The 26,130-nt window shown below is 43.2% G+C and overlaps 2 protein-coding genes across 2 annotated transcripts in view; both read left to right on the forward strand.

Annotated features, from left to right (window-relative positions):
- The first annotated feature begins 7,002 nt into the window (after positions 1–7,002).
- LOC103278480 (mas-related G-protein coupled receptor member H) lies at positions 7,003–11,731 on the forward strand. The gene is made up of 2 exons (XM_008108320.3): positions 7,003–7,571; positions 9,575–11,731. The coding sequence occupies exon 2, from the start codon at positions 9,629–9,631 to the stop codon at positions 10,568–10,570; it is 942 nt and encodes a 313-aa protein (XP_008106527.1). The 5' UTR covers positions 7,003–7,571; positions 9,575–9,628; the 3' UTR covers positions 10,571–11,731.
- An 8-nt stretch (positions 11,732–11,739) lies between these two features.
- Positions 11,740–26,130, forward strand: part of LOC103278481 (proto-oncogene Mas) — a 36,441-nt gene continuing 22,050 nt past the window's right edge. Inside the window, exon 1 of the mRNA XM_016992793.2 lies at positions 11,740–13,287. The gene's annotated coding sequence lies outside the window, so the exon portion shown is untranslated. The remainder of the gene's footprint in view (positions 13,288–26,130) is intronic.

The raw sequence follows: 26,130 nt of genomic DNA on the forward strand, positions 1-26,130 counted from the left end.
ATTATTGCAGACTTTGCTGTTGCTTGTATCATTTCCGGGTTCACCAAAATTCTGGTTCTCCTTGTCCATAAGGTAAACGTTGTTTCTCTGGATTATATTCTTAAGGAAAATGCCAATGCTGCTGTTTCATTGTACAATCCTGTTAGAGGAAGAGGAAGAGCACAAAGCAAATTAGTGGCATCTAGCTCAAAACTATCTCATCCTTTCTCCAAAAATGTCAAGATGGCCACCAGTTGCACTCATGAAATCAGGACCATATCTACTCATGAAAGCCTGCCCAAGCTTTAAGATCTGCAAGGGAGGCATCATTGCTATCCCAGCTATGCTTGGTGGGACTGTGTTTCCGGCATATTCAAGGTGCTACTGATCCAGACTAACATAACTATATTTCTGAATACTGCCAGTATCTTGATAACAATGCAGTAATCAATGGGAGCTAGTATAGTTTTGCACTGAGAAAATTCTGCCCAAATTAGCTGTATATAATTTTTTGATCATGTCACTAGTTTAGTAAATGATAGGAATGCTGTAGATATCATTTATCTGGTTTTCAGCAAAACATTTTGTTAAATTCCCAATTTTTTTAGCAAATGGATTAAGTATGAATTAGGTATAAACACTGTTAGATGGATCCATGACTGTTTGGAGAAACTACATTTAAGGAGTTGTGATCAGTGATTGCTGGAAGGAGTTCTTGCATGGGGTGTTTCAGGGCTTTGTCCCTGGGCCATTACTCTTCGACACTTTAATCATTACTTAGATGACAGCATGGAGGGGGTCCTTACCAACTTTGCAGGTGTCACAAAACTGTGAAGGGTGGCTAGCACATTGACAGTTTAATTGGTATCAAACTGCTTTAATTCTACAGTGGAGATGCACTCATAGTGAGACTAGGGGCCTCATCAGATGGGCTGAATTGCCCATTGTATGACATTCCAACTTCATTTGTACCATGGAGCCTGCTGGCCCACATCCCATGACATCAAACTACTTCCAATGGGGTTTCTTGGTGCAAATAAAGTAGGACTAGCATACACTGTTGTGGCCACAACACAGAAGGCTTCCCATTTTGTATTGGATCAATGGGGGGAAGCCAGGTAGTGGACTCTTCCCCTCATGGGGTGGGTAAGGGCGAAGCAGGCCAATGTGGGACATGGGGCAATGAGTTCTTCACAAGTTTCTATTTAAACACGCATACAACGAGAACATTTTTTCTTCTTTGGAATTTAAGAGAAAAATCTTTATTTATTGTCAAAGGCAACACAGAAAAATCTTAGTTGAGAAGGCTGTTCCCAACTTAAGGTAAAATGAGAGGATTACTCCTTCGCATATATTAAGAAAGATGAGATAATGAAAATTGAATCTAGTCTATTTACTTATAGTCTGAAAGTGGAAGCAGAAATCATGGATGGTGAGTTCAAGCACCGCTCTGACTGGGTACAAAGATAGGTACAGGTCTCACAAAAGTCATTGCAAATTGCCACAATGAATCAGATTACCCTTATACAAGCTGCTGATCTACCATCTAAGATGGACATTTAGACAGTATTTGCATTCATCTGGAATTAAACAGCCCAAAGATGGTAAATTTGCGCCTTCATCTTCTTCTTAAAAATGACCCATGGAAACAGAAACTCAGTACCAGGCTCTGAGTTCTCATATCACCCCTTTGTGAATTGACAAGCTGGAAAACGTCCAGAGGAGGGCGACTAAAATGATTAAGGGCCGGGAGAACAAGCCCTATGAGGAGCGGCTTAAAGAGCTGGGCATGTTTAGCCTGCAGAAGAGAAGGCTGAGAGGAGACATGATAGCCATGTACAAATACGTGAAGGGAAGTCATAGGGAAGAGGGAGCAAGCTTGTTTTCTGCTGCCCTGCAGACTAGGACACGGAACAATGGCTTCAAACTACAGGAAAGGAGATTCCACCTGAACATCAGGAAGAACTTCCTCACTGTGAGAGCTGTTCGACAGTGGAACTCTCCCCCGGGCTGTGGTGGAGGCTCCTTCTTTGGAAGCTTTTAAGCAGAGGCTGGATGGCCATCTGTCGGGGGTGCTTTGAATGCGATTTCCTGCTTCTTAGCAGGGGGTGGACTAGATGGCCCATGAGGTCTCTTCCAACTCTACTATTCTATGATTCTATGATTCTATGATTCTATGACTGGCCTAGCAACAACATTTCTATAGGCCTCACGCTGTGGAGATTATAATTTTTATTTTCAAAAGTAGAGTAACTGGTTAGAAAAAAATTAGCTCAGGGCATATTATAACATTTATCAGGATGAACATTTAGAGAGATTACGATGTGAGCTGTCTTGAAGATCTGAGAATTTTTCAATTAAATACGTAGATGTTTCTAAATATAACTTGTATTGGTAAGACATAAGAAATAGGGAGGGGTACAGGAATAGATATGAAGTAGGATTTTTTTAAAAAAAATCCTATATTAGCAGCTTCTTCCATCATCGTCTAATACAAAATAAGTTACTATGATGTTAAAAAAAGGAAAATTAAAAATAATTTCTTATCTAATGTAAAACAAAGGAATAAAAAAGCAGGTATAGAGCATGTTGAAATACAGATGATAGGAAAGTTAAGAAACAGAAACCAGAAAACCATAACTAACACTTCCTGCCCTAATACTGTTGCCTTCTTCATAATCAAAATATTTATCTTTTTTGTCTTCCATCCCCCAGATGGTTTTGAACTACGACTTCCATCATCCTAAAATGGTGCAATTAAATATTTATAATGGTGCAATTAAATATTTGGAGTTCCAGAAGTTGCTCTCCCTGACATCACAACGAAGCCACAATGGGAGCAGCTTATTCTCAAATCCTGATGAAAAGATCAGAGAAATTATGAGTCAAAGAGCCATTAGCAAAAGTAACTGGGATTTTCAAATAACCATCAAAGGACTGCTTTGAACAGCTGCTTGCCGAGATATAGGGAAAGAAGAAGAGACACGTAGAAGTCCAACCTGTGACTATGCCTAGAAGCAGATGAAAAGCTCTCCACCACCCAACTGCCAATTCCCTGGCTCAGAAGGAAAGAAGAAGAGGCAGGCACAGCTTCATCATAACTAGGCCTAGAAGGAGATGAAAGGCTCTCCCTCCATCCCAACTGCCACTGCCCTGACCTCAGAGGGAAAGAAGAAGAAGAAGAAGGCACATGCCTAGGCCCAGAAACAGATGAAAGGCTCTCCACCGATCCCAACTGCCACTGCCCTGACCTCAGAGGGAAAGAAGAAGAAGCAGGCACGTGCCTAGGCCCAGAAACAGATGAAAGGCTCTCCACCCATCCCAACTGCTGCCACCCAGACCTTGGAGCGAAACAATAAGAGGCAGAGACAGCCCTATCATACCTAGGTCAGGGAGCAGATGAAAGGCCCTTCCTCCATCGCAATGGCTATTGCCCTGGCCTTTGAGGAAACAAAGAATTGACAGGCAAACCTCCATCGTGTCAGGACCCAGAAGCAGATGAAAAGTTCTCTGCTATGGCTTTGAAGAGAGAGAAGAAGAGAAGAGACAGCTAAAGCTCCAACATGGCTAGACCCAGAAGCAGAAGAATTGCACTTCCACTGCCCTGACCTCAGAGGAAGAGAAGAGGCTAGCATACACAGTTCCATCATGCCTAGGTCCAGAAGCAGATGAAAGGTTGTCCTCCACCCCAAATGCCATTGCTGTGGCATCTGAGGAGAGAAGCAGCAGAAAGTGGAGCTGTCTAGACTCAGAAGCTGATGAAAAACCACCTCCCCCTTCATTCCAGCTTCCACTGCCCTAGCCTCAGAGGGAGAGAAAAAGAGGCACTTTCTGCTGGACTTATTCCTTTCCCTCCACTGACTTTCCTTTCCCCTTGTGTGTCATTTCTCACTTGAACTGTAAGAAATTGTAAAATGTAGCCATCTAAGAAACTTTCTGGTAAAAAGTGGAGTATAAATACTCTAAATAAATAAAGAACAATTGATATTGATATCAATCATTAAACATTTTCAGCAACCTATTGGAACCCCCAAAGGCGCAGTGGGAGGACTGGTTGACCAAAAGGTTGCTGGTTCGAATCCAGAGAGTGGAGTACACTTCCATCTGTCGCGGTATTGCTTCTCATGCAGGAACATGAGAGAAGCCTCTCATAAGATGGTAAAAACATAAATCATCCGGGCATCCCCTGGGCAACATCCTTGCAGATGGCCAATTCTCTCACACGAGAAGTGACTTGCAGTTTTCTCAAGTAGCTTCTGACACGAAAAAAAGCAATCTCTCAGAATTTTCCCCAACTTGTTTCTGAAAAGAGTAGTATCAGAAGAACAATTGCACACTGGGTTGCATTTTTTCTTTTTTCATTTTCCTGATCAGCTTGCAGACCAAGCCTGGAAATTATAATAATGATAATAGTAGCTGGTCTTAAAGAGGTTTAAGGTTTTTCAGTGTCCTGATGATTTCCCCAAAGACCTAATTTGCTTTCTCTTTAGAATGAGTCTGAAATCAACACTAACCTTTCTGTGGCCTTCTGGTAGTCTGAAGCAATTCCACCATAACCGCATTCAGATGGCTTTCTGGACTAATAAGATTTTTGACATTTTTCACATGCACGTTTTATGATAAGTTGCATCTGGAGGTTTTAGGAAGGGAAAGGAATGGAGTTTCTGTGAATCTGGTGTTGTCTTCCCTCCTCTTCCAGGAAGAAGAAGTGGAGTGGTTGAGTGAACTTTCAGAGCCTTTTAAGGAACTTATAATATTGGCAGCATGCCCTTATCTTAATTATTTCATCACCAGTTTCTTTCAGTAGCAATTTTCTTTCAGGCCTGAGATTTCTGACAATTCAGTATCTTAAGCTTCATATTTTAGAACTATAGTTTAGGCAGTTAGGAGGGGCAGGGAGAGCCAAGTCATGCCAAAATAATGCAGACAATGAGAGTATCCACACTGCACAGTTACACAGACAGTTAAAGTGGTGAAAGCTATATTAATTCTATAGTTTAGAGGCACCTCAAGTTTCTGTATCAGATATTTTTATTAACTCAGTATAATGTTTTCTGAGGCTTGAATTTTCTCCCTGTCATACGTTAATCACATGAGAATTTCGTTATCAATAAAAAGGGAAGTGGGCCCATGCTAATCTGGACTCTACTTGAACATTACATGATAGATTAGAAAAAAAATGTGAATTATGGTTGAATATAGATGTTTTCAAAGCAAGACTTCCTTATCAGAAGCTACAGACCTTTTTTTAAAAAAACCCCAAAAAACCCCCAAAAAAACCACAGAGTGCCATATATAAGTCAACTTCATGTATCAGTTGAGGGAAGGTTTCAGGGTCAGAATTATGGATTTTGATATGCCTCAAGGTTAAATTGAAAGTCATTCTGCAGAGAGGGGAAAGCACCAATGCCTTGTGGGGCAGGGTCATGATCATGATCTTCTGAAGAAGCCAGCCATAGATGCAGATGAAACGTCAAGAGAAAATGCTGCTAGAATACGGCCATTCAGCCTGGAAACCACACATCACTCTAGTCATTCCAGCTGTGACAGCCTTCGATAATAACTTGCACATCCTTTCTTTTATCTGTATTCTTTGTCTGACAACGGTCAGCACAGATAGCTGAGATACTCTTTGGGGATTGGAGGGACCAAGGTGGCACTTTATCCATATCTACTTGAAGGATTTGCTGCTATAGACAGACATCTGTTTTCTCTTAACACTTTTTGCCCTTGAAACTTCAAAAGGTGAGTGTTGCCATAAAATTAATTATATAACAAGTTAGTTATAAGCTGCAATCCTAAACATGAAACAGGCCATGCTTATTTCTATGGAGACCTAAATGTGATTTCACTGTAAGGCTGATATTCTAAAAAAAATTCTACAAATTGAGAATATTGAATTATGTAATTATGGAAACTTTAGGGGAAAAGGAAGGATGAAATAAGTGCTTGAGTACCAATTGCTACAAAGCAGCAGTTGGAATGACTATTGGTTTCTCATAATCTTCACAGTCTTATTGACTTGAATGGGATATGCATCTGTTTCAGAATGGTTCTCTTTAGTGTGTGCTTGTATAATTGTGCGCTCACTCTCCAGATTACTCATCTTATTTCTTAGTCCGGGGGGGGGGGGATCTGGCTCTTAATTCTTTTTTTTGCTAAAAAGCAAAAGCCTGCCTTGAACTGTAAATGTATTGGACTTTCATAAGATCATAGACTTGGAGCAAACCTCAAGGCCATCCAGTCCAACTTTCTTCTGCTATATAGGAATACACAATTGAAGCTCTCCCCATGTTCAATAGTGGAACTCTCTGCCCTCGAAGTGTGGTGGACACTCCTTCCTTGGAGACTTTTAAACAGAGGCTGGATGGCCATCTGTCAGGGGTATTTTGATTGTGCTTTTCCTGCATGGCAGGGAGTTGGACTAGATGGCCTATGTGGTCTCTTCCAACTCTATTACTCTATGATTCTATGATCGTTATTGGCCTCTGTATAAAAACCTCAAGAGAAGGAGACTCTCCCAGACTCCAAGGCAGCATATTCCACCATTGCAGCTTTGATTGTCATGAAGTTCTTCCTTAGATGTTTAGGTAGAAACTCTATTCTATTGCTCCATGTCTTAGTCTCTGTAGCAGTGGAAAAGAAGCTTGCCCTTACCTTTCAAATATTTAAACATGAATATCATGCCTCCTCTAACTTTCTCTTCTCCAGGCGAAATGTGCCCAGCTCCCTAATCTGCTTCTCATAGGACATGGTTTTCCGGGACTTTTACCATTTCAGTCATCCTTCTTTGGACACATTCAAACTTGTTAAAACCTTGTTTGCACTTTGCCTTTATGTATCTGCGTGCTGGAATCCCTAGTTGACTAACAGAACATGCACTTTTGTCTGTTAAACTTCCAGAATTTGAAATGTTCTGTCATTAGAAAAATACAGTTACATTTCCACAAACCCCAGTTGCTCTTATAATCTAATTTTAAAAATAACTAGAAAACTAGACTTCTCTGTTTCCATTTCCCAAAAGAACCTGGAATAGTTCCTTTAAAAATTTGCATCAAAATGCAAAATGTGTTACAACATGAACCAGCATTTAAAAGACGGAATTTCCTTCATTGCCATTTACTCATCTCACTGTACTTATAAAAATAACTTTTCAAGTTAGAGCCACATCTAGAAGGAGTAAGATTTTGTGATTTAGTTTTGCTGTTGTTATTGATTGCAAATAGCTTGTCATCATCAATCATCTTGCAAGCTTTGGATGATGATATGTCTGAGAAAGATCTTTTACATTTTAGTAATTTTAAGATATACCAGAAGATGGAGCAGACAGCAAACAGCTTAATGAACTAACTATTCAGTAGAAACGTCCCTTGTTGAAATTAATGAATGCCTAATGATCTCTCTCTTTCAAGCAACTCTAATTCTATCGTTTCCATTTTTCTTTCTTTTATAATAGTTGATTGTATTCTCTTAACAGCTAATATTCCAACATATGTTGATCCAGTCCCAGTTGGTTCTTGTTGTTTCAGAGCCTTCCAAATATGATTCTGTCATTTGTAATGTTCCACTGAGCCCAAATATTAGACTTTGAGGTAAGAAGACACGTTCTTTGCTCTTCTATTGTCAACAGCTCCCAATATTGCTTTACATTGGATGTGCTAGTGAAAGCTATTTAATAAATTCCAGAAGATTGTATTTTTGCTACTCTTCTAGAGCTGCTTCTTCTATTCCAGTCCGTTCCAGTTGTTTTGGACAAAAACATCCCATTAGGACAAATTGATATGACCAATATTCAGAGTTTATAAGAGTTGCTGTCTAAATCTGAAGGCCAGTATGCTGTGGAAAGACCAGAAGGATGTACTACTGACCATATTCAAAGAGTGGACATAGTGAAAAAATAGACAAGAAATGTTTAGGGCTAAAGGATTCAAGTCAATAGTTGTCTTTTTCATAGGAGAATTCTGATTTGAGCCTTGGACTATGTCTCTGGACACCAGGCATTAAAGTTAAACCCATTTGTTGACCTGGGACACTCAAACTCTCTTAGCCTCAGAAGAGGACATGGCAAACCTCTTCTGAACAAATCTTGTTAAGAAAATGCTGTGATAGATTTACCTTTAAAAGTACACAACACAATTCTAAAGATAATTAAAGATAGGTATCTTCCAGATTGGTCCAAAGAAGTATGAGTTCTTGTGATCTACTATACATACTCTTGTTTAATTCAACTGCAAATATAAGTCAAGTATAAGTCAAGAACACATTTGTGAGCCAAATTTGATTTGGATGTGACAGATGGATAAAGTGAGGATCATTCAGCCATTACCTCCTCAGGGGGACAACCAGCCCTGGTTACCACCACTGCCATTGCCCTAGGTGTTCAATTTAATAACTCCCCAGTGGAAAAAAAAGCTTATCCCCATTTTTATAGAATCATAGAGTTGGAAGAATGAATATTCTTTCCATCTGGGGTGTCAAGACATCCCTTCTCTCTGAGAATGAGGAAACTGGAAAGTCTTCTTTATATAACATATACATGTAATTGCTTGATCCACCTTCAATAGGACAGCCTTTATGTGACTTTTCTTTGGTGGGAGAAAATGTTGCAATTGTGTTGCCCCAAGAATGTGTGGAGGAAAGCCTAAGACAAATCAATAACTTGAGGTTTGCTGTCCATTGGAGATATCAGAGGAAAAATTCCTTCTCCAGTTCATTCTTGGGACATGAACCCTAGACCAGTGTGGCAAGCGGCACTGAGGGGCAGTGACTAGGTTTGATGGGATAAGGGTGCCTGGGTATCATAAGAGAGAGGAGAGAGAGGCAGGGCAAGACGCTATTTAGATGCTTTTTGCCCCCTCCTTCACACCCTTTTCTGGTCTCAGCTGAGCCTGCTGCCTTCCAGGCCATGGGATCATTGCTGGTTGCTTTGTGGCTAGGAAGGAATTATATTCTCTTTTCTACATTTAATTATGCCTGCCCCACACTATCTGGAACATTATATTGGCTCTGAGTAGTTTCTAAAATCGCCTGTCACTTGGCAGATAGCAGAGGAGATATAAGAATTTCAGTGTACGCCTCGGGATCTCCCAAAGAATAGGTCTTTGGGAGTAGATAGTCATTTGGGGACCTACCTAACTATTGATTCCACTTTAGGTTGCTCCCTTTGCTTTCTCTTTGCAGACTCAATCCAAATAGTGTTTTGGTCAAACATTTGTTGCTTTGGCAGCCAGTAGATAGGAACAGGACAGAATTCTACCAGATCAAGTTAATATGATTGGGTTTTTGGCATTCCTTGTAATAATGTGCAAAACTTGAGCTCTCTAAGTTCAAATATGCTGTTACTGTTGTCACAACCTCTAGGAGACATCATAAGAGCACTAGGCTAGTTGCATTGTGGAAGTTAGGGATTGTGGTTGGAAATCAGCTCCTGGAAGAGGGACCTAATTTGGTGTAGGGCTACAGTAGTCAATGTAGCTCAATAATGGGCATTGTTATGGTAGGAAGGATCGTGGCACATGTCATAGTTGTTCTAATACTCCCATTAAAATGAAATAAAAAGGATAATTATATTTCCCCAACCCCTTTCTGTTCACAGGATAAATTTGTGGTTAAAGAAGAAGCCAAGAAGAAGGCAAGGAAAAGAGATTTCATGACGACTCACCTGAGCAGCACTTCCTCACTTCCTTTCACTCACAGGGAAGCAGGTTTTGAAGAGCAAGGAAACACTTCAGCCTTCCCTGATTATGATGATTATGATGATATATTTCAGGGGACAAATGCAGTCACATTGTTTCTTATTTCCATCTTTTATTTAACATGTGCACTGGGGCTGATGGGTAATGGAACTGTCCTCTGGTATCTCTGTTTTGTTATTAAGAAGAATCCCATCACCACCTACGTCCTGAACCTAGCTGCAGCTGATTCTGCTGTGCTCATTTGTTTGTTTTGCATGACTTTACTTTCCCTTGTAGAAGAAACAAGTAATTCCTCTGCCGTGTTGGCACTCTGTTTCTTCCTTGCCTATTCCAGTAGCCAATATCTACTAACAGCTATTAGTATTGAGAAATGTCTTTCTGTCATTTTCCCAATCTGGTATCGATGTCACCGACCGGAATGCCTTTCTGCTATTATTTGTGTCCTTCTATGGATCATGCCCTCTCTGCTTCTTGGACTACTTGTCTTCATAAATGTGGATTTAAAAGTCAGTCAGAGCATCTGCATTATTAACTTTATACTTTGTACTCCACTTGTGATCATGTCCACTGCAGTTCTTTTTATTAGAGTGTTCTGCAGCCTACATCGTCGACAGCGTGGAAGATTCTACACTGTTCTCTTGATTACTCTTCTTGTCTTCCTCCTTTTTGGAACTCCACTTAGTATTATGCTCATTTGTATTTTTTTTGGATATCTGAATGAGATGTATATGGGTATATCTCTGATCGGTGCCTGCATTAATAGCAGTGTCAATCCACTGATTTATTTCCTAATTGGGAGGAAAAAAATGCATCAGTCCAAAGAAACCTTAAGACTGATATTCCGAAGAGTTTTTAGTGATAATGTAGGCTGCAGAGAGAGTGGGCAATCCGCCTAAACATATTCATGAGTATGAAAGTGGAGGTGCATTGGGCTGCAAAATTCTGCTTTGACAGATATGCTGTTATTATCTATGCCAGTGTGCTTCTTTGTCATGGCATGCAAAATAAAACTATTTGCTTGATAGCTATGCCAGTGCACGGAGAGAATGAAAGGAAAGTTATCTCCACCATTGCTCCCAGTTTTGTCACTTTTGTCATGTGGACAGCAATAAGTCCAAGCAGGAGAACATTTGTATGTTTTTTTAAATTGATCTTTATTGAATTTTATAGCGGGGGTATACATCAAACAAGGGGGGTGGTGAAATATGTATATTAATTTGAGAGTGCATTTGTTACATAACATTTGTTACAACCTTTTATAAGTATATACAACTTGCTTATCGTGTTATCTTCACTCCTAATATACTTCCATACTAACACATTTGTTGTCAAGAACAAAAAGAACCAGGATGATTAACCATGTGAACCATAAAGAGAAGAAGTTCTCCTGGTCAGACACATAGTCTCCATATGAAGATGATTGTAGGACCAAAAATGGAAGCCCATTCCCCTTGTACTGATTTAACTTTACAATTTTATGATATAATTGGAAGCTAGATTTGTCAAGACAAAAAGCTAATCCATGCTGAGCCAGCATGCTATCATAGAATTATAGAATCATAGAGTTGGAAGAGACCCCTCGGACTATCCAGTCCAACCCCTTGCCAGGAAGCGGGAAAATTGCATTCAAAGCATCCCTGACAGATGGCCATCCAGTCTCTGTTAAAAAGCACCCAAAGACGGAGCCTCCATCACATTTCAGGGTAGAGATTTCCACTGGTGAACACAGCTCTCACGGTTAGGAAGTTCTTCCTAATGTTCAGTCTTTTGCAGGCTAAACATGCCCAGCTCTTTAAGTAGCTTCTCATAGGGCTTGTTCTCCAGACCATTGATCATTTTAGTTGCTCTCCTCTGGACACAATCCAGCTTGTCAACATCTCCCTTCAATTACAGTGCCCAAAACTGGACACAGTATTCCAGGTGTGGTCTGACCAAGGCAGAGCAGACGGGTAGCATGACTTCTCTAGATTTAGACACTAGACTCCTGTTTATGTAGGCCAATATCCCATTGGCTTTTTTTTTTGCTGTCACATCACATTTTTGGCTCATGTTCCCCTTCCTCCAAGATTTTATTCACATGTACTACTGTCGAGCCAGGCATCCTCCATTCTTTATCTTTGCATTTCATTTTTCCTGCCTAATCCCTGTGAACTTCATTTTGTTAGTGTTGGCCCATCTCTCTAATCTGTTAAGATTGTGTTGAATTCTAATCCTATGTTCTGAAGTATTAGCTATGCCCCTCAACTGCAACATTACAGTCCTCTGAAAAGACTAAGAACTAACTCATGGAACTGCAAATGCTGGATTTTCGATGATGAAGCCATGGAAGTTAGAGTGCTATTATATATACCCCATCTAGCTGGTTTCTATATTCCTTATATCTATTAGTATTCATTCTGCTTAATCAGTGTATTTTATTCTTGTTTTATTTTACATGCAGTATAATGTCAGCTCAAGAGATATATGCTATAAGGACGATAATAAAAAAACATACTTAAATTGTTATGCTGATGAGAGCGTGGATGCCTGTTGACAACAGTAGTCATTCTTTATTTCATGAGGAGAGAAGGGAAGAGGCAGGGATCATATGACAGCTGAGAAGTACAGGAGTTTACTTAGTTCATATTGGATTGTCTCATGCTCTATGATTACTTCAGGCAATGTACATATAAAAAGAATTTAATACAGAAAGCTGAATAATGAAATCTAGCAAATTGTAATACAATAATATTGAGAACTGCTATTTTCTTTCAATCTACATTAGCACACACAAGTCCTGTGAAGTGATATTCAAAATATGAATCCACTTAGAACAGCACTCTGAAAGGCACGGTGTTGCTTCTACTCTTTGCCCACACTTGAAAGGAGTTGTCCAAAGTGCTGAATCTTATTTCCCAGCACTAGGTTCAGCACCTTGGATAATGCATTGGATTGCAACTCAGAACAGATTTCCTGCCTACTGACATTAAATCTACTTGCTTCCACTAGCTCTATTTCTGAATTTTGTACTCCAAATAGGACATTCCTTGCTGTCCCTTACTTTCCCACAGCTTCTGGACCTTCTTCTGATGATGTCCTAAATTGTTGGGAGCCCATTTGTTGTCTATTCCTGCATTGGATGTCCTTCTGGTCTCTATGAGTCTATGAATTCATTGGACTTGCCTATATGTTCACTAATATAGATTGAATGCTTCTGGAACAGTACCATCTCAGACTATAAAACTTGTTCATATTAGTATTCTTTTGTCACCTACCAAACTCTTTCCTACTTCATTTCAGACCAAAATTTTCTCCATAAATTAAAATTTGCTCCATTCCCCATTTATAATTTTTTAAAAAGAAAAATGTGTTCATCTTAGTGAACATTTAGGCTCTGGTTGGTGGAAGGCTATGCTATTTTGACATTTGAATATCATGCTCCCCCCTCCTCATATCCTTTATCTTTGTTCTACTTTAATAACGGTCAGTACAGATGGCATAGATATTATTGGTGGGAAGGCTACATAGAGAGTGTAGCCAAACAGATATGAGATATGTTTCTGAAGCCTTGTGACTCCTGAAACCCTCATCTCCTTTCTCCTGTCACTACTTCCTCAACTGAAAGCTTTATAAGGTAAGTGTAGCTATAAAATAAAATTTACAGCAAATAAAATATGGACATCTAACCTGCAATAGTTAAGCACAGGGCATTGCAATGAATTCCGTTGTACTTACTCCAGTATAGACTTGAACAGGATTGAATACCAGTTGCTGCCAAAGAACAATAATAGATGATGACTTTTGCATTCATAGATGACTTGCTTTCCTGATCATAGACTTCTGAGAGGTTTTTGTAGGAAACAGCATATTGGACTTGAAGCACATCTGATCATTTCTCTTTACTGAGTTTTGTGAGGGTGTATTTCTGCTGTCTTTTCTTGCTATTTCTCTTTCTTTTCTCTTAAAATCAAAACAGTTTGGAATCCCAGCTCTCTGTACTTCTTCTCTATGTATCTGAGTGATGGAATTCATGACTGAAAAATGTGCTTCTCTGTCAGAAATCCAAAGCATTTAATGTTAGTTTATAGAACCTACTGTCTATGGCTCTAGTTATATCCTCCTGCTCCAAATTAGTAAATATCGGCAGTTACATTCATAAAAAGTGTATTTACATTTTCCTGTTTCAGAGAAGCACAGTAGTTGATTAGAAAGCTACATACATACGGAGAAGATGAGAATGATACACAACATGAACAGGCAATTGACAGAAAGCACACCTCCTTCCGCATTTAATGAAACCATGTCCTTTTAAGCATACAAGAAGTGCCATTATTCTTGATTACATTAAAAATGTAACCTAGCAATATCTTAGCTGCTGGAAACAAGTAAGTTTTTTTTGTAACTTGTGATTACACAGTATAATAGAATCATAGAGTTGGATGAGACCGCATGGGCCATATTGTCCAACTCCCTGCCATGCAGGTAAAGCTCAATCAAAGCACCCCTGACAGATGGCCATCCAGCCTCTGGTTAAAAGCTTTCAAGGAAGGAGCTTCCATTAGACTCTGAGACAGAGAGTTCTACTGATGAATCACTCATGTTCAGGAAGTTCTTCCTGATGTTGTGGAATCTCCTTTCCTTTCATTTGAACCCATGGCTCCATGAAATCCTAGTCTCCAGGGCAGCAGAAAACAAGCCTGCTCCCTCTTCCTTATGACATCCTTTCACATATTTATACATGGCCATCATGTCTCCTCTCACCCTTCTCTTCTGCAGGCTTCCAAGTTCTGTAAAGATTGCAAGTTTAATCCTTGGTATTTGTAGTCAGAGGATTTGGGATTCTTGGGTTGGGAAGTTTTTCCTTTAGCCTCTGATTTTAGGGAACAATCAGAAGCCTGAGCAGTCAGTCATAAACTGGAGAGACAGGAGCCAGCCTGATGGACCAATGGCCTGATTCAGGATAAAGTAGACCTGCCTTGTTAGGAATGATGCCTATAACATGTATCTTTCTTGTCCTTCTTCCTGTCATTTCTCAGTACTAGTCTCTTTACTGTTCTGAAATATGCTCTCTAATGATGAATCCCATTCCCAATCCATAGCTTTTATTCACCAGTACATTGATCATTTGATTCCTCTTGTTTTAGAGGCTATCTGCTGTATCCCTCTCATCTGTCATGTTCCACTGGCTGCTACTGCTATACAAGTAGAAAAGTTTGAGGTAAGAGGATAGTAAGAGGAGTTGAGAGAAGGAGCTAATCTGCTCTCCCCGGCTTTGAACTACTGACCTGTCAGTCAGCAGTCCTGCTGACACAAGGGCTTAACCCAAGGGTTTAACAGAATAGAGAGATGGTCTGAAACTAACAAAATGAAGCTCAACAGGAACAAATGCAAGATACTCCACTTAGGCAAATGCAAAGAAATGAAAAAGATGTTTGTGTCCTCGTGGACAACAAGTTAAACATGAGCCAACAATGTGATGCAGCGGCAAAAAAAGCCAATGGAATTCTGGTCTATATAAATAGTGTCTAGATTCACGGAAGTCATTCTACCCCTCTATTCTGCCTTGGTCAGACCTACACCTGGAATACTGTGTCTAAATCTGGGCACCGCAGTTGAAGGGAGATGTTGACAAACTGAAATGTGTCCAGAGGAGTGTGACTAAAAGGATCAAGGGTCTGGAGAACAAGCCCTATGAGGAGTGACTTAAAGAGTTAGACATGTTCAGCCTGCAGAAAGAAGGCTGAGAGGAGACATGATGAGGGCCATGTATCAATATATGAGGGGAAGTCAGATGAAGGAAGCCGACTGGTTTTTTGCTGCCCTGGGGACTAGGACATGGAAAAATGGCTTCAAACTTCAGGAAAGGAGATTCCACCTGAACATTAGGAAGAACTTCCTAACTGTGAAGCCTGTGTTCAGCAGTGGAACTCTCTACCTTGGAGTGTGGTGGAGGCTCCTTTGTTGGAGGCTTTTAAGTAGAGGCTGGATGGCCATCTGTCGGGGGTGCTTTGAATGCGATTTTCCTGCTTCTTGGGAGGGGGTTGGACTGGATGGCCCATGAGGTTTCTTCCAGCTCTAGGATTCTATGATTCTAGTTGGTTATAATGAATCAATATATTATTGCTACCTTTGGTTTCGTCTTTTTTTGTTTCATTCCAATAGACATGATAGCATCTCCCACCATGTTGCTTGAACATGGTAACTTTCTCTGCAGACTTGTAGAATGCTCTGATATGCATCTCTGAACTTCTGCTAACGTAATTTCCTGAAAGAGAATCTTTATACCTGTCTATGCAATGGACATCAGAATAGAAACAGCCAGAAGAGACAAAATATCAGGGGCAAGATTCACTGCTGTATCTCATCCTTTCTATAGCACATTTCATCAAAGTGTCTGGAGCAATGCCTTTCCCACCAGTCTCCCATATTTTGTGCAAAAAAAGGTATTTTCAGCAAAAATCTGTTTCATGTCAAAAAAGCATTTGCTTTGCAGAAAAATGTACACACACATATATATTTGTGCTCAAATGAAATGCTTTAGGGCTGCCCTGCTTCTACCTGATAGAGCACCATGAAATAAATGGAAAACTCTTTTTAAGAAAATGAATATTCTTTTCATCTGTGGTGTCAAGCCATCCTTTCTAAGAATGAGGAAATTGGGAAATATTCTTTACATAACATATACATGTAATCATTTGATCTAACTTCAATAGGATAGCCTTTATGTGACCCATCTTTCATGGCAGAAAAGGTTGCAATTTGCTACTCTTCCTGTTGTGTTGCCCTAAAGATGTGTGGCTGTGCAGTTGTTGGAGAAAATTCTAAGACAGTGGTTCTCAACTTGTGGGTCCCCAGGTGTTTTGGCTTACAACTTCCAGCAATCACAGCCAATTTAACAGCTCTTAGGATTTCTGGGAGTTGAAGGCGAAAACATCTAGGGACCCACAGGCTGAGAACCACTGTCCTAAGAAAAATCAGTGTCTTGGGGTTTGCTGTCCAGAGGAGACATCAGAGGGGAAAAAAATCCTTCTCCAGTTCATTCTTGGGGCATGAACCCTGGTCCTGTGAGGCAAGCAGCACTGAGTGGCCAGCTTTGATGACGTCTACCTGAGCATCAGGAAGAACTTCCTCATAGTGAGGGCTGTTCGGCAGTGGAACTCTCTCCCCTGGACTGTGGTGGAGGCTCCTTCTTTGGAGGCTTTTAAACAGAGGCTGGATGGCCATCTGTCGAGGGTGCTTTGAATGCAATTTCCTGCTTCTTGGCCCATGAGGTCTCTTCCAACTCTATGATTCTATGATTCTATGATTCTATGGCAGAGACCCAGGGATAAGGGTGCTTGGGTTTCATAATAGAGAGGAGAGGGAGGCAGGGCAAGAAGATCCTTTTTGCCCCCTTCTTCACAGTCTCTTCTGCTCTCAACTAACCCTCCGTGGGACCTCCCCAGTGGCGCAGTGGATTAAACCCTTGTGCTGGCAGGACTGATGACTTGAAGGTTGGGTGGCTGATCTGATGGCTGCCAGGTTCGAATCCAACCCGAGGAGAGCTCCTTCTATCAGCTCTAGCTCCATGCAGGGACATGAGAGAAGCCTCCCACAAGGATGGTAAAAACATGAAAACATCTGGGCATCCTCTGGACAATGTCCTTGCAGACGGCCAATTCTCTCACACCAGAAGAGACTTGGAGTTTCTCAAGTCGCTCCTGACATGAAACAGAAAAGCTAACTCTCCTGCCGCCAGGGCCATAAGAGCATTGATGGTTGCCTTGGAGCTAGAGAATTTTATTCTTTTTTGCATTTTCTTTTTGCCTGCCCAACACTATCTGAAGAAGTTTATTGGCTCTTAGTAGTTTTTTAAATAGCCTGTCACTTGGCAGATAGCAGAGGAGATATAGTCAAAGTTTCAATGTATGCCTTGAGATGCATTTGGTGAAGAATAGATCCCAGGAATTGATAAGAATTCTGTGTTTGTGGTTGACCTGGGAGCTTTATTTTCACTTCAAGGTCTGAAAAGGAGTGTGTACATGTGTCTCAGGTTTCCCTTTCAGTAGATAGTCATTTGGGGAGCTACCTAACTATTGATTCCACTTTAAGTTGCTCCCTCGTCTTGCTCTTTGCAGGCTGAATCCAAATAGGTCTTAGGTCTAATATCTATTGCTTTGGCTTCCAGTAGATAGGAACAAGACAGAATTCTATCAGATCAAGTTGAGATGAGTGGGCTTTTGGCATTCCTTATAATAATGTGCAGAACTCTAGCGATCCAAGTTAGTATATGCTGTTACTAGGCTTGCTCAAATAATTCGTTTTCCCCGTTTACCGTTATTGATTCGTTTTTTTCGGATTTTTTGAAGCAATATTGAATCTTGGCTGTCCACACGCCTGGATATCGCGGTTTCGAACCGCAATTGGCCGTTTTCCGTAATGGCGCCTTTTTTTTCGTTTTTAAAAAATGCTTTGTCAAATCATCCAAACTTTTTTAAGTCCACTGGGGCAATCTAGTGTGTTGTTTGCCCCTTGTAGCCAATCAGAGAGCACGTTTAACCAGGGGGAGGGGCTGGTAGGACGTGCTTAATGAAAACAGCGTGCACACGCCTCGTGGCTCAGTCGCACTGGGACTTTTGGAGAGGGTGGAAGGGTAGAGATTCATTGGTGTAGGCAGGCAGGAAACATTGCTGCGTCACAGCATGGCTGTGTGAAGACCAGGACAGGAGAAAAGGTGGGGTGGTCTGTGGCTGAGTTTGGTGGTGTGGGTCTTAGGTCTTTCTATTTGTTTTGTTGTTGCAAACTTGCAAAGGGCTGTCCTGTGGGTGTTTTTCCTGTTCAAAATACAACTCCTTTTGGGGAAAGAAAAGCTTGCCTTTGTGCCTTGCCTTCCCCTGGGCTACGGGTGTGTGTGTGTCTGCAAGGAACGCTTTGGGAAAGAGTTGCATATCCCATCCTGTTCAAAATACAACTCCTTTTGGGGAAAGAAAAGCTTGCCTTTCTGCCTTGCCTTGTGTGTGTGTCTGCCAGAGACGCTTTGGGAAAGAGTTGCATATCCCATCCTGTTCAAAATACAACTCCTTTCGGGAAAATAAAAGCTTGCCTTTCTGCCTTGCCTTCCCCTGGGCTACGGGTGTGTGTGTGTCTGCAAGGAACGCTTTGGGAAAGAGTTGCATATCCCATCCTGTTCAAAATACAACTCCTTTTGGGGAAAGAAAAGGTTCCCTTTGTGGCTTGCCTTGTGTGTGTGTCTGCAGGGACGCTTTGGGAAAGAGTTGCATATCCCATCCTGTTCAAAATACAACTCCTTTCGGGAAAATAAAAGCTTGCCTTTCTGCCTTGCCTTCCCCTGGGCTACGGGTGTGTGTGTGTCTGCAAGGAACGCTTTGGGAAAGAGTTGCATATCCCATCCTGTTCAAAATACAACTCCTTTTGGGGAAAGAAAAGCTTGCCTTTCTGCCTTGCCTTGTGTGTGTGTCTGCCAGAGACGCTTTGGGAAAGAGTTGCATATCCCATCCTGTTCAAAATACAACTCCTTTCGGGAAAATAAAAGCTTGCCTTTCTGCCTTGCCTTCCCCTGGGCTACGGGTGTGTGTGTGTCTGCAAGGAACGCTTTGGGAAAGAGTTGCATATCCCATCCTGTTCAAAATACAACTCCTTTTGTGGAAAGAAAAGCTTGCCTTTCTGCCTTGCCTTGTGTGTGTGTCTGCAGGGACGCTCTGGGAAAGAGTTGCATATCCCATCCTGTTCAAAATACAACTCCTTTTGGGGAAAGAAAAGGTTCCCTTTGTGGCTTGCCTTGTGTGTGTGTCTGCCAGAGACGCTTTGGGAAAGAGTTGCATATCCCATCCTGTTCAAAATACAACTCCTTTCGGGAAAATAAAAGCTTGCCTTTCTGCCTTGCCTTCCCCTGGGCTACGGGTGTGTGTGTGTCTGCAAGGAACGCTTTGGGAAAGAGTTGCATATCCCATCCTGTTCAAAATACAACTCCTTTTGGGGAAAGAAAACCTTGCCTTTCTGCCTTGCCTTGTGTGTGTGTCTGCAGGGACGCTCTGGGAAAGAGTTGCATATCCCATCCTGTTCAAAATACAACTCCTTTTGGGGAAAGAAAAGGTTCCCTTTGTGGCTTGCCTTGTGTGTGTGTCTGCCAGAGACGCTTTGGGAAAGAGTTGCATATCCCATCCTGTTCAAAATACAACTCCTTTCGGGAAAATAAAAGCTTGCCTTTCTGCCTTGCCTTCCCCCGGGCTACGGGTGTGTGTGTGTCTGCAAGGAACGCTTTGAAAAAGAGTTGCATATCCCATCCTGTTCAAAATACAACTCCTTTTGGGGAAAGAAAACCTTGCCTTTCTGCCTTGCCTTGTGTGTGTGTCTGCCAGAGACGCTTTGGGAAAGAGTTGCATATCCCATCCTGTTCAAAATACAACTCCTTTCGGGAAAATAAAAGCTTGCCTTTCTGCCTTGCCTTCCCCTGGGCTACGGGTGTGTGTGTGTCTGCAAGGAACGCTTTGGGAAAGAGTTGCATATCCCATCCTGTTCAAAATACAACTCCTTTTGGGGAAAGAAAAGCTTGCCTTTCTGCCTTGCCTTGTGTGTGTGTCTGCCAGAGACGCTTTGGGAAAGAGTTGCATATCCCATCCTGTTCAAAATACAACTCCTTTCGGGAAAATAAAAGCTTGCCTTTCTGCCTTGCCTTCCCCTGGGCTACGGGTGTGTGTGTGTCTGCAAGGAACGCTTTGGGAAAGAGTTGCATATCCCATCCTGTTCAAAATACAACTCCTTTTGGGGAAAGAAAAGGTTCCCTTTGTGGCTTGCCTTGTGTGTGTGTCTGCAGGGACGCTTTGGGAAAGAGTTGCATATCCCATCCTGTTCAAAATACAACTCCTTTCGGGAAAATAAAAGCTTGCCTTTCTGCCTTGCCTTCCCCTGGGCTACGGGTGTGTGTGTGTCTGCAAGGAACGCTTTGGGAAAGAGTTGCATATCCCATCCTGTTCAAAATACAACTCCTTTTGGGGAAAGAAAAGCTTGCCTTTCTGCCTTGCCTTGTGTGTGTGTCTGCCAGAGACGCTTTGGGAAAGAGTTGCATATCCCATCCTGTTCAAAATACAACTCCTTTCGGGAAAATAAAAGCTTGCCTTTCTGCCTTGCCTTCCCCTGGGCTACGGGTGTGTGTGTGTCTGCAAGGAACGCTTTGGGAAAGAGTTGCATATCCCATCCTGTTCAAAATACAACTCCTTTTGTGGAAAGAAAAGCTTGCCTTTCTGCCTTGCCTTGTGTGTGTGTCTGCAGGGACGCTCTGGGAAAGAGTTGCATATCCCATCCTGTTCAAAATACAACTCCTTTTGGGGAAAGAAAAGGTTCCCTTTGTGGCTTGCCTTGTGTGTGTGTCTGCCAGAGACGCTTTGGGAAAGAGTTGCATATCCCATCCTGTTCAAAATACAACTCCTTTCGGGAAAATAAAAGCTTGCCTTTCTGCCTTGCCTTCCCCTGGGCTACGGGTGTGTGTGTGTCTGCAAGGAACGCTTTGGGAAAGAGTTGCATATCCCATCCTGTTCAAAATACAACTCCTTTTGGGGAAAGAAAAGCTTGCCTTTCTGCCTTGCCTTGTGTGTGTGTCTGCAGGGACGCTCTGGGAAAGAGTTGCATATCCCATCCTGTTCAAAATACAACTCCTTTTGGGGAAAGAAAAGGTTCCCTTTGTGGCTTGCCTTGTGTGTGTGTCTGCCAGAGACGCTTTGGGAAAGAGTTGCATATCCCATCCTGTTCAAAATACAACTCCTTTCGGGAAAATAAAAGCTTGCCTTTCTGCCTTGCCTTCCCCCGGGCTACGGGTGTGTGTGTGTCTGCAAGGAACGCTTTGAAAAAGAGTTGCATATCCCATCCTGTTCAAAATACAACTCCTTTTGGGGAAAGAAAACCTTGCCTTTCTGCCTTGCCTTGTGTGTGTGTCTGCCAGAGACGCTTTGGGAAAGAGTTGCATATCCCATCCTGTTCAAAATACAACTCCTTTCGGGAAAATAAAAGCTTGCCTTTCTGCCTTGCCTTCCCCTGGGCTACGGGTGTGTGTGTGTCTGCAAGGAACGCTTTGGGAAAGAGTTGCATATCCCATCCTGTTCAAAATACAACTCCTTTTGTGGAAAGAAAAGCTTGCCTTTCTGCCTTGCCTTGTGTGTGTGTCTGCAGGGACGCTCTGGGAAAGAGTTGCATATCCCATCCTGTTCAAAATACAACTCCTTTTGGGGAAAGAAAAGGTTCCCTTTGTGGCTTGCCTTGTGTGTGTGTCTGCCAGAGACGCTTTGGGAAAGAGTTGCATATCCCATCCTGTTCAAAATACAACTCCTTTCGGGAAAATAAAAGCTTGCCTTTCTGCCTTGCCTTCCCCCGGGCTACGGGTGTGTGTGTGTCTGCAAGGAACGCTTTGAAAAAGAGTTGCATATCCCATCCTGTTCAAAATACAACTCCTTTTGGGGAAAGAAAACCTTGCCTTTCTGCCTTGCCTTGTGTGTGTGTCTGCCAGAGACGCTTTGGGAAAGAGTTGCATATCCCATCCTGTTCAAAATACAACTCCTTTCGGGAAAATAAAAGCTTGCCTTTCTGCCTTGCCTTCCCCTGGGCTACGGGTGTGTGTGTGTCTGCAAGGAACGCTTTGGGAAAGAGTTGCATATCCCATCCTGTTCAAAATACAACTCCTTTTGTGGAAAGAAAAGCTTGCCTTTCTGCCTTGCCTTGTGTGTGTGTCTGCAGGGACGCTCTGGGAAAGAGTTGCATATCCCATCCTGTTCAAAATACAACTCCTTTTGGGGAAAGAAAAGGTTCCCTTTGTGGCTTGCCTTGTGTGTGTGTCTGCCAGAGACGCTTTGGGAAAGAGTTGCATATCCCATCCTGTTCAAAATACAACTCCTTTCGGGAAAATAAAAGCTTGCCTTTCTGCCTTGCCTTCCCCTGGGCTACGGGTGTGTGTGTGTCTGCAAGGAACGCTTTGAAAAAGAGTTGCATATCCCATCCTGTTCAAAATACAACTCCTTTTGGGGAAAGAAAAGCTTGCCTTTCTGCCTTGCCTTGTGTGTGTGTCTCCCAGAGACGCTTTGGGAAAGAGTTGCATATCCCATCCTGTTCAAAATACAACTCCTTTCGGGAAAATAAAAGCTTGCCTTTCTGCCTTGCCTTCCCCTGGGCTACGGGTGTGTGTGTGTCTGCAAGGAACGCTTTGGGAAAGAGTTGCATATCCCATCCTGTTCAAAATACAACTCCTTTTGTGGAAAGAAAAGCTTGCCTTTCTGCCTTGCCTTGTGTGTGTGTCTGCAGGGACGCTCTGGGAAAGAGTTGCATATCCCATCCTGTTCAAAATACAACTCCTTTGGGGGAAAGAAAAGCTTGCCTTTCTGCCTTGCCTTGTGTGTGTGTCTGCCAGAGACGCTTTGGGAAAGAGTTGCATATCCCATCCTGTTCAAAATACAACTCCTTTCGGGAAAATAAAAGCTTGCCTTTCTGCCTTGCCTTCCCCTGGGCTACGGGTGTGTGTGTGTCTGCAAGGGACGCTTTGGGAAAGAGTTGCATATCCCATCCTGTTCAAAATACAACTCCTTTGGGGGAAAGAAAAGCTTGCCTTTCTGCCTTGCCTTGTGTGTGTGTCTGCCAGGGACGCTTCCTGATTTTCCCAAGACAACTTTGGGAAAGAGTTGCATATCCCATACTTTCCTGTAGAAATGGAAAGTACAGGTATCCCCTTGTAAATAAATAAAACTAACTAAATGTTATAGACTACGCTTTTGCAACAGTAAATTGGCCAGAATATAACACGTTGCCAATCAAGATTCAACAAATATTTCCCACCAGTAACACAACACCTAACCATCATCCCTTCTGTTACCTGAAAACACTCCCCTTGACATGAAGCGCTCAGCTGTACGCGGGTCTGGGGGAGCAAGTCCTAGTAGTGGTCAAGCCACGGCCAGGACACTGTGGGGGGCCAAAAAAGTTAAGGTGGGTCCCATACGTCTGGAACGCCGAACTATGGGAGTGGGTGGACTTGATGAAGAACCAGGCTGTTCTAATGCAGACAGTTCACAGGCATCCACCCGGAGCCGGCTGTCGCATGGAGCTGAGACAACTGGACGATCATTGGAACATACAGGTGTTGCCGTCGTGGAACTACAGGTGGTGGATAGTGAGGATATAGATAACCCCACCCCTCCACCCGCTACTGACAGTGAGGAGGAGGTAGAGGAGGTACTACCATCAAAACGTAGACTTCCTCATGCTGCTGAAAGGGTGCCCACGACTCCCATCTCTGAGGGCGTCGCCACAGTGGCTGTGGGGAGGCCAAGGTCATTTATTTGGGACCATTTCCATGTCCACTCTCAGAGTTCTACTTTGGCAGTTTGTAGACACTGTGGGGCAAATATCAGCAGAGGCAGAGACACGAGACATCTTGCGACCTCGGGGTTGAGCTCTCACATGAAGCGACACCATCCCTCCATTTCGCTGGGAGGGGGAACTGCAAGCCCTTCCAGTGGCAGCCTTAGCACGCAAAGTTCACCAGGTGAAGATAGTGGAAGGCGGACACAGTCCACCATGGAGGATTGGGCCATTCCATTACCCAGAAAGAAAACGGGGGAAACATTGCTCACACCCCAGCAGATAACCCAAACTGTGGGAGAGATGATTGCCCTAGATCACCATCCCTTCCGCCTGGTAGAACAAGAAGGCTTTGTACGCCTTATGAAACGACTGTGCCCCCGCTACAAAATCCCCTCCCGTCACACCTTTTCCAGAAAAGTAATCCCCGGCTTGTACGAGGGCTGTAAGGAACGCATTATCCAGATGTTGCGTAGCGCCATGGGAGGACACATCCATTTTACCTCTGATATTTGGTCAAGCTTGGGAGGAGGCCACTCCTACCTCTCTCTCACGGCACATTGGTGGGAGAAGGAAGGCACTATGGATACATCCCATCGTTGGGCACTCCTCGCATTGGAGGTAGTTGATCGTGATCACAAGGCAGAGACCATCTGCAACTATCTGGAAAACATGATGGGGGAATGGATGCAGTGTAGGCCGGAAGAAATGAGGAGGGGCTTTATGGTGACGGACGCAGGGAAAAATATGATCAAAGCGGTTGAAAGTGCCGGGTTTCAGAATGTGTCCTGCATGGCCCACTTGCTTCACAATACCGTCAAGGAAGGTTTAAAGAGCCAGGAAGAGCAGTCGGGCAGCAACACAAACATCTCCCTGCTGATCGAGCGCTGTAGAAAGATCGCGGGCTACTTCCACCGGAGCATCAAGGCAGCCCGGCAGCTGAGAGACAGGCAGAGCCTTGAAGGCCTCCCGCAGCACAAGCTGCTCCAGGACGTCTCGACTCGGTGGAATTCAACCTTAAAAATGCTCGAACGCATGGTCGAGCAGCAGAAGGCGGTACACGGCATCTCCCTCACTTTGGTTGCGCCTGTTAGCAAGCTTGTTCCAACTAAGCAAGAGTGGGACACCATCTCCCAGCTAGTAGACGTACTAAAGCCATTCAAACATGCCACTGAGACACTTTCGGAATCAAAAGCTCTTCTGAGCCAGGCAGTGCCCATGGTCTTGAGGCTAAGGAGGCACCTAGAAAGGCTTGGGGCCGGTCGAACAATTGACTCCCTGGCTGGACCGCTGACACCGCCGGTCCAGGAGGTGGTGAGGAGGTTGTCCTTTGCTGTACGGAAACGGCTAGAGCCACTTCTTTCCAGCAAGGTCCATATGCTGGCGGCCTTGTGTGATCCACGGCTAAAGTACAACGTCTGCCCAAAAGACTTTACCATGTGGAAGGCCCAACTTGTTGACCTTGTGAGGGAGGTCTTTGCTGCCAGGGTGGAGGAAACGGGCACAGCGGCCCCTCTTCCAGAACTGCCTGTCACCCCAAGCACTAGCGCTAGTGGCGAGACGGAAAGTCCCGCGGAGCCGGTAGGGGGTTGCCGTAGGGATACGGATCTCCAGCCGCGAACAGGAAACGTTTTCTTTGCAGAGACGGTGGCCATACTTGCCTGCTCTGAAGAATCCTCTTTGCTGGCTTCTGCTCAAAAGGTAGACTCGGCCGAATGCTCGGTCAACAGGTACTTTGAGGAGCCTCCGGAGATAATTTCTTGTGATCCATTGTCCTATTGGGCTTCACGCGAACACATGTGGCCGGATCTGTCGCACGTAGCCCGCCAGTTCCTCAGCTGTCCTCCCACCAGCGTCCAGAGCGAAAGGGTCTTCAGCATAGCGGGAGATGTAGTCACGCCCCACCGCAGCTTGCTGGACCCTCAAACAGTTGAGAAACTTGTTTTCCTGAAGGCCAACCTTCCTGTGTTGAATTTCCCAGATTTGGATTTTGAGACCGACTGCTCCTAGAGCAACAGTTCTCCTCCTTTAACCAACTCTGCTTCAGAGTAACTTTGGCCAATTTTTTGGGCGTCCGGGCGGGGGGGTGGCCCCTTTGGACTCTGTCCAACAACTCTCTCCTCTATCCTACAATGCTTTC

Source organism: Anolis carolinensis, chromosome 4 (assembly GCF_035594765.1).
Source record: "Anolis carolinensis isolate JA03-04 chromosome 4, rAnoCar3.1.pri, whole genome shotgun sequence".
Classification (NCBI taxonomy): Eukaryota; Metazoa; Chordata; class Lepidosauria; order Squamata; family Dactyloidae; genus Anolis; species Anolis carolinensis.

Bases quoted from the DNA above. Each gene is read 5' to 3' on its own strand.
- LOC103278480 (XM_008108320.3), top strand. From the start codon at position 9,629: ATGACGACTCACCTGAGCAGCACTTCCTCACTTCCTTTCACTCACAGG.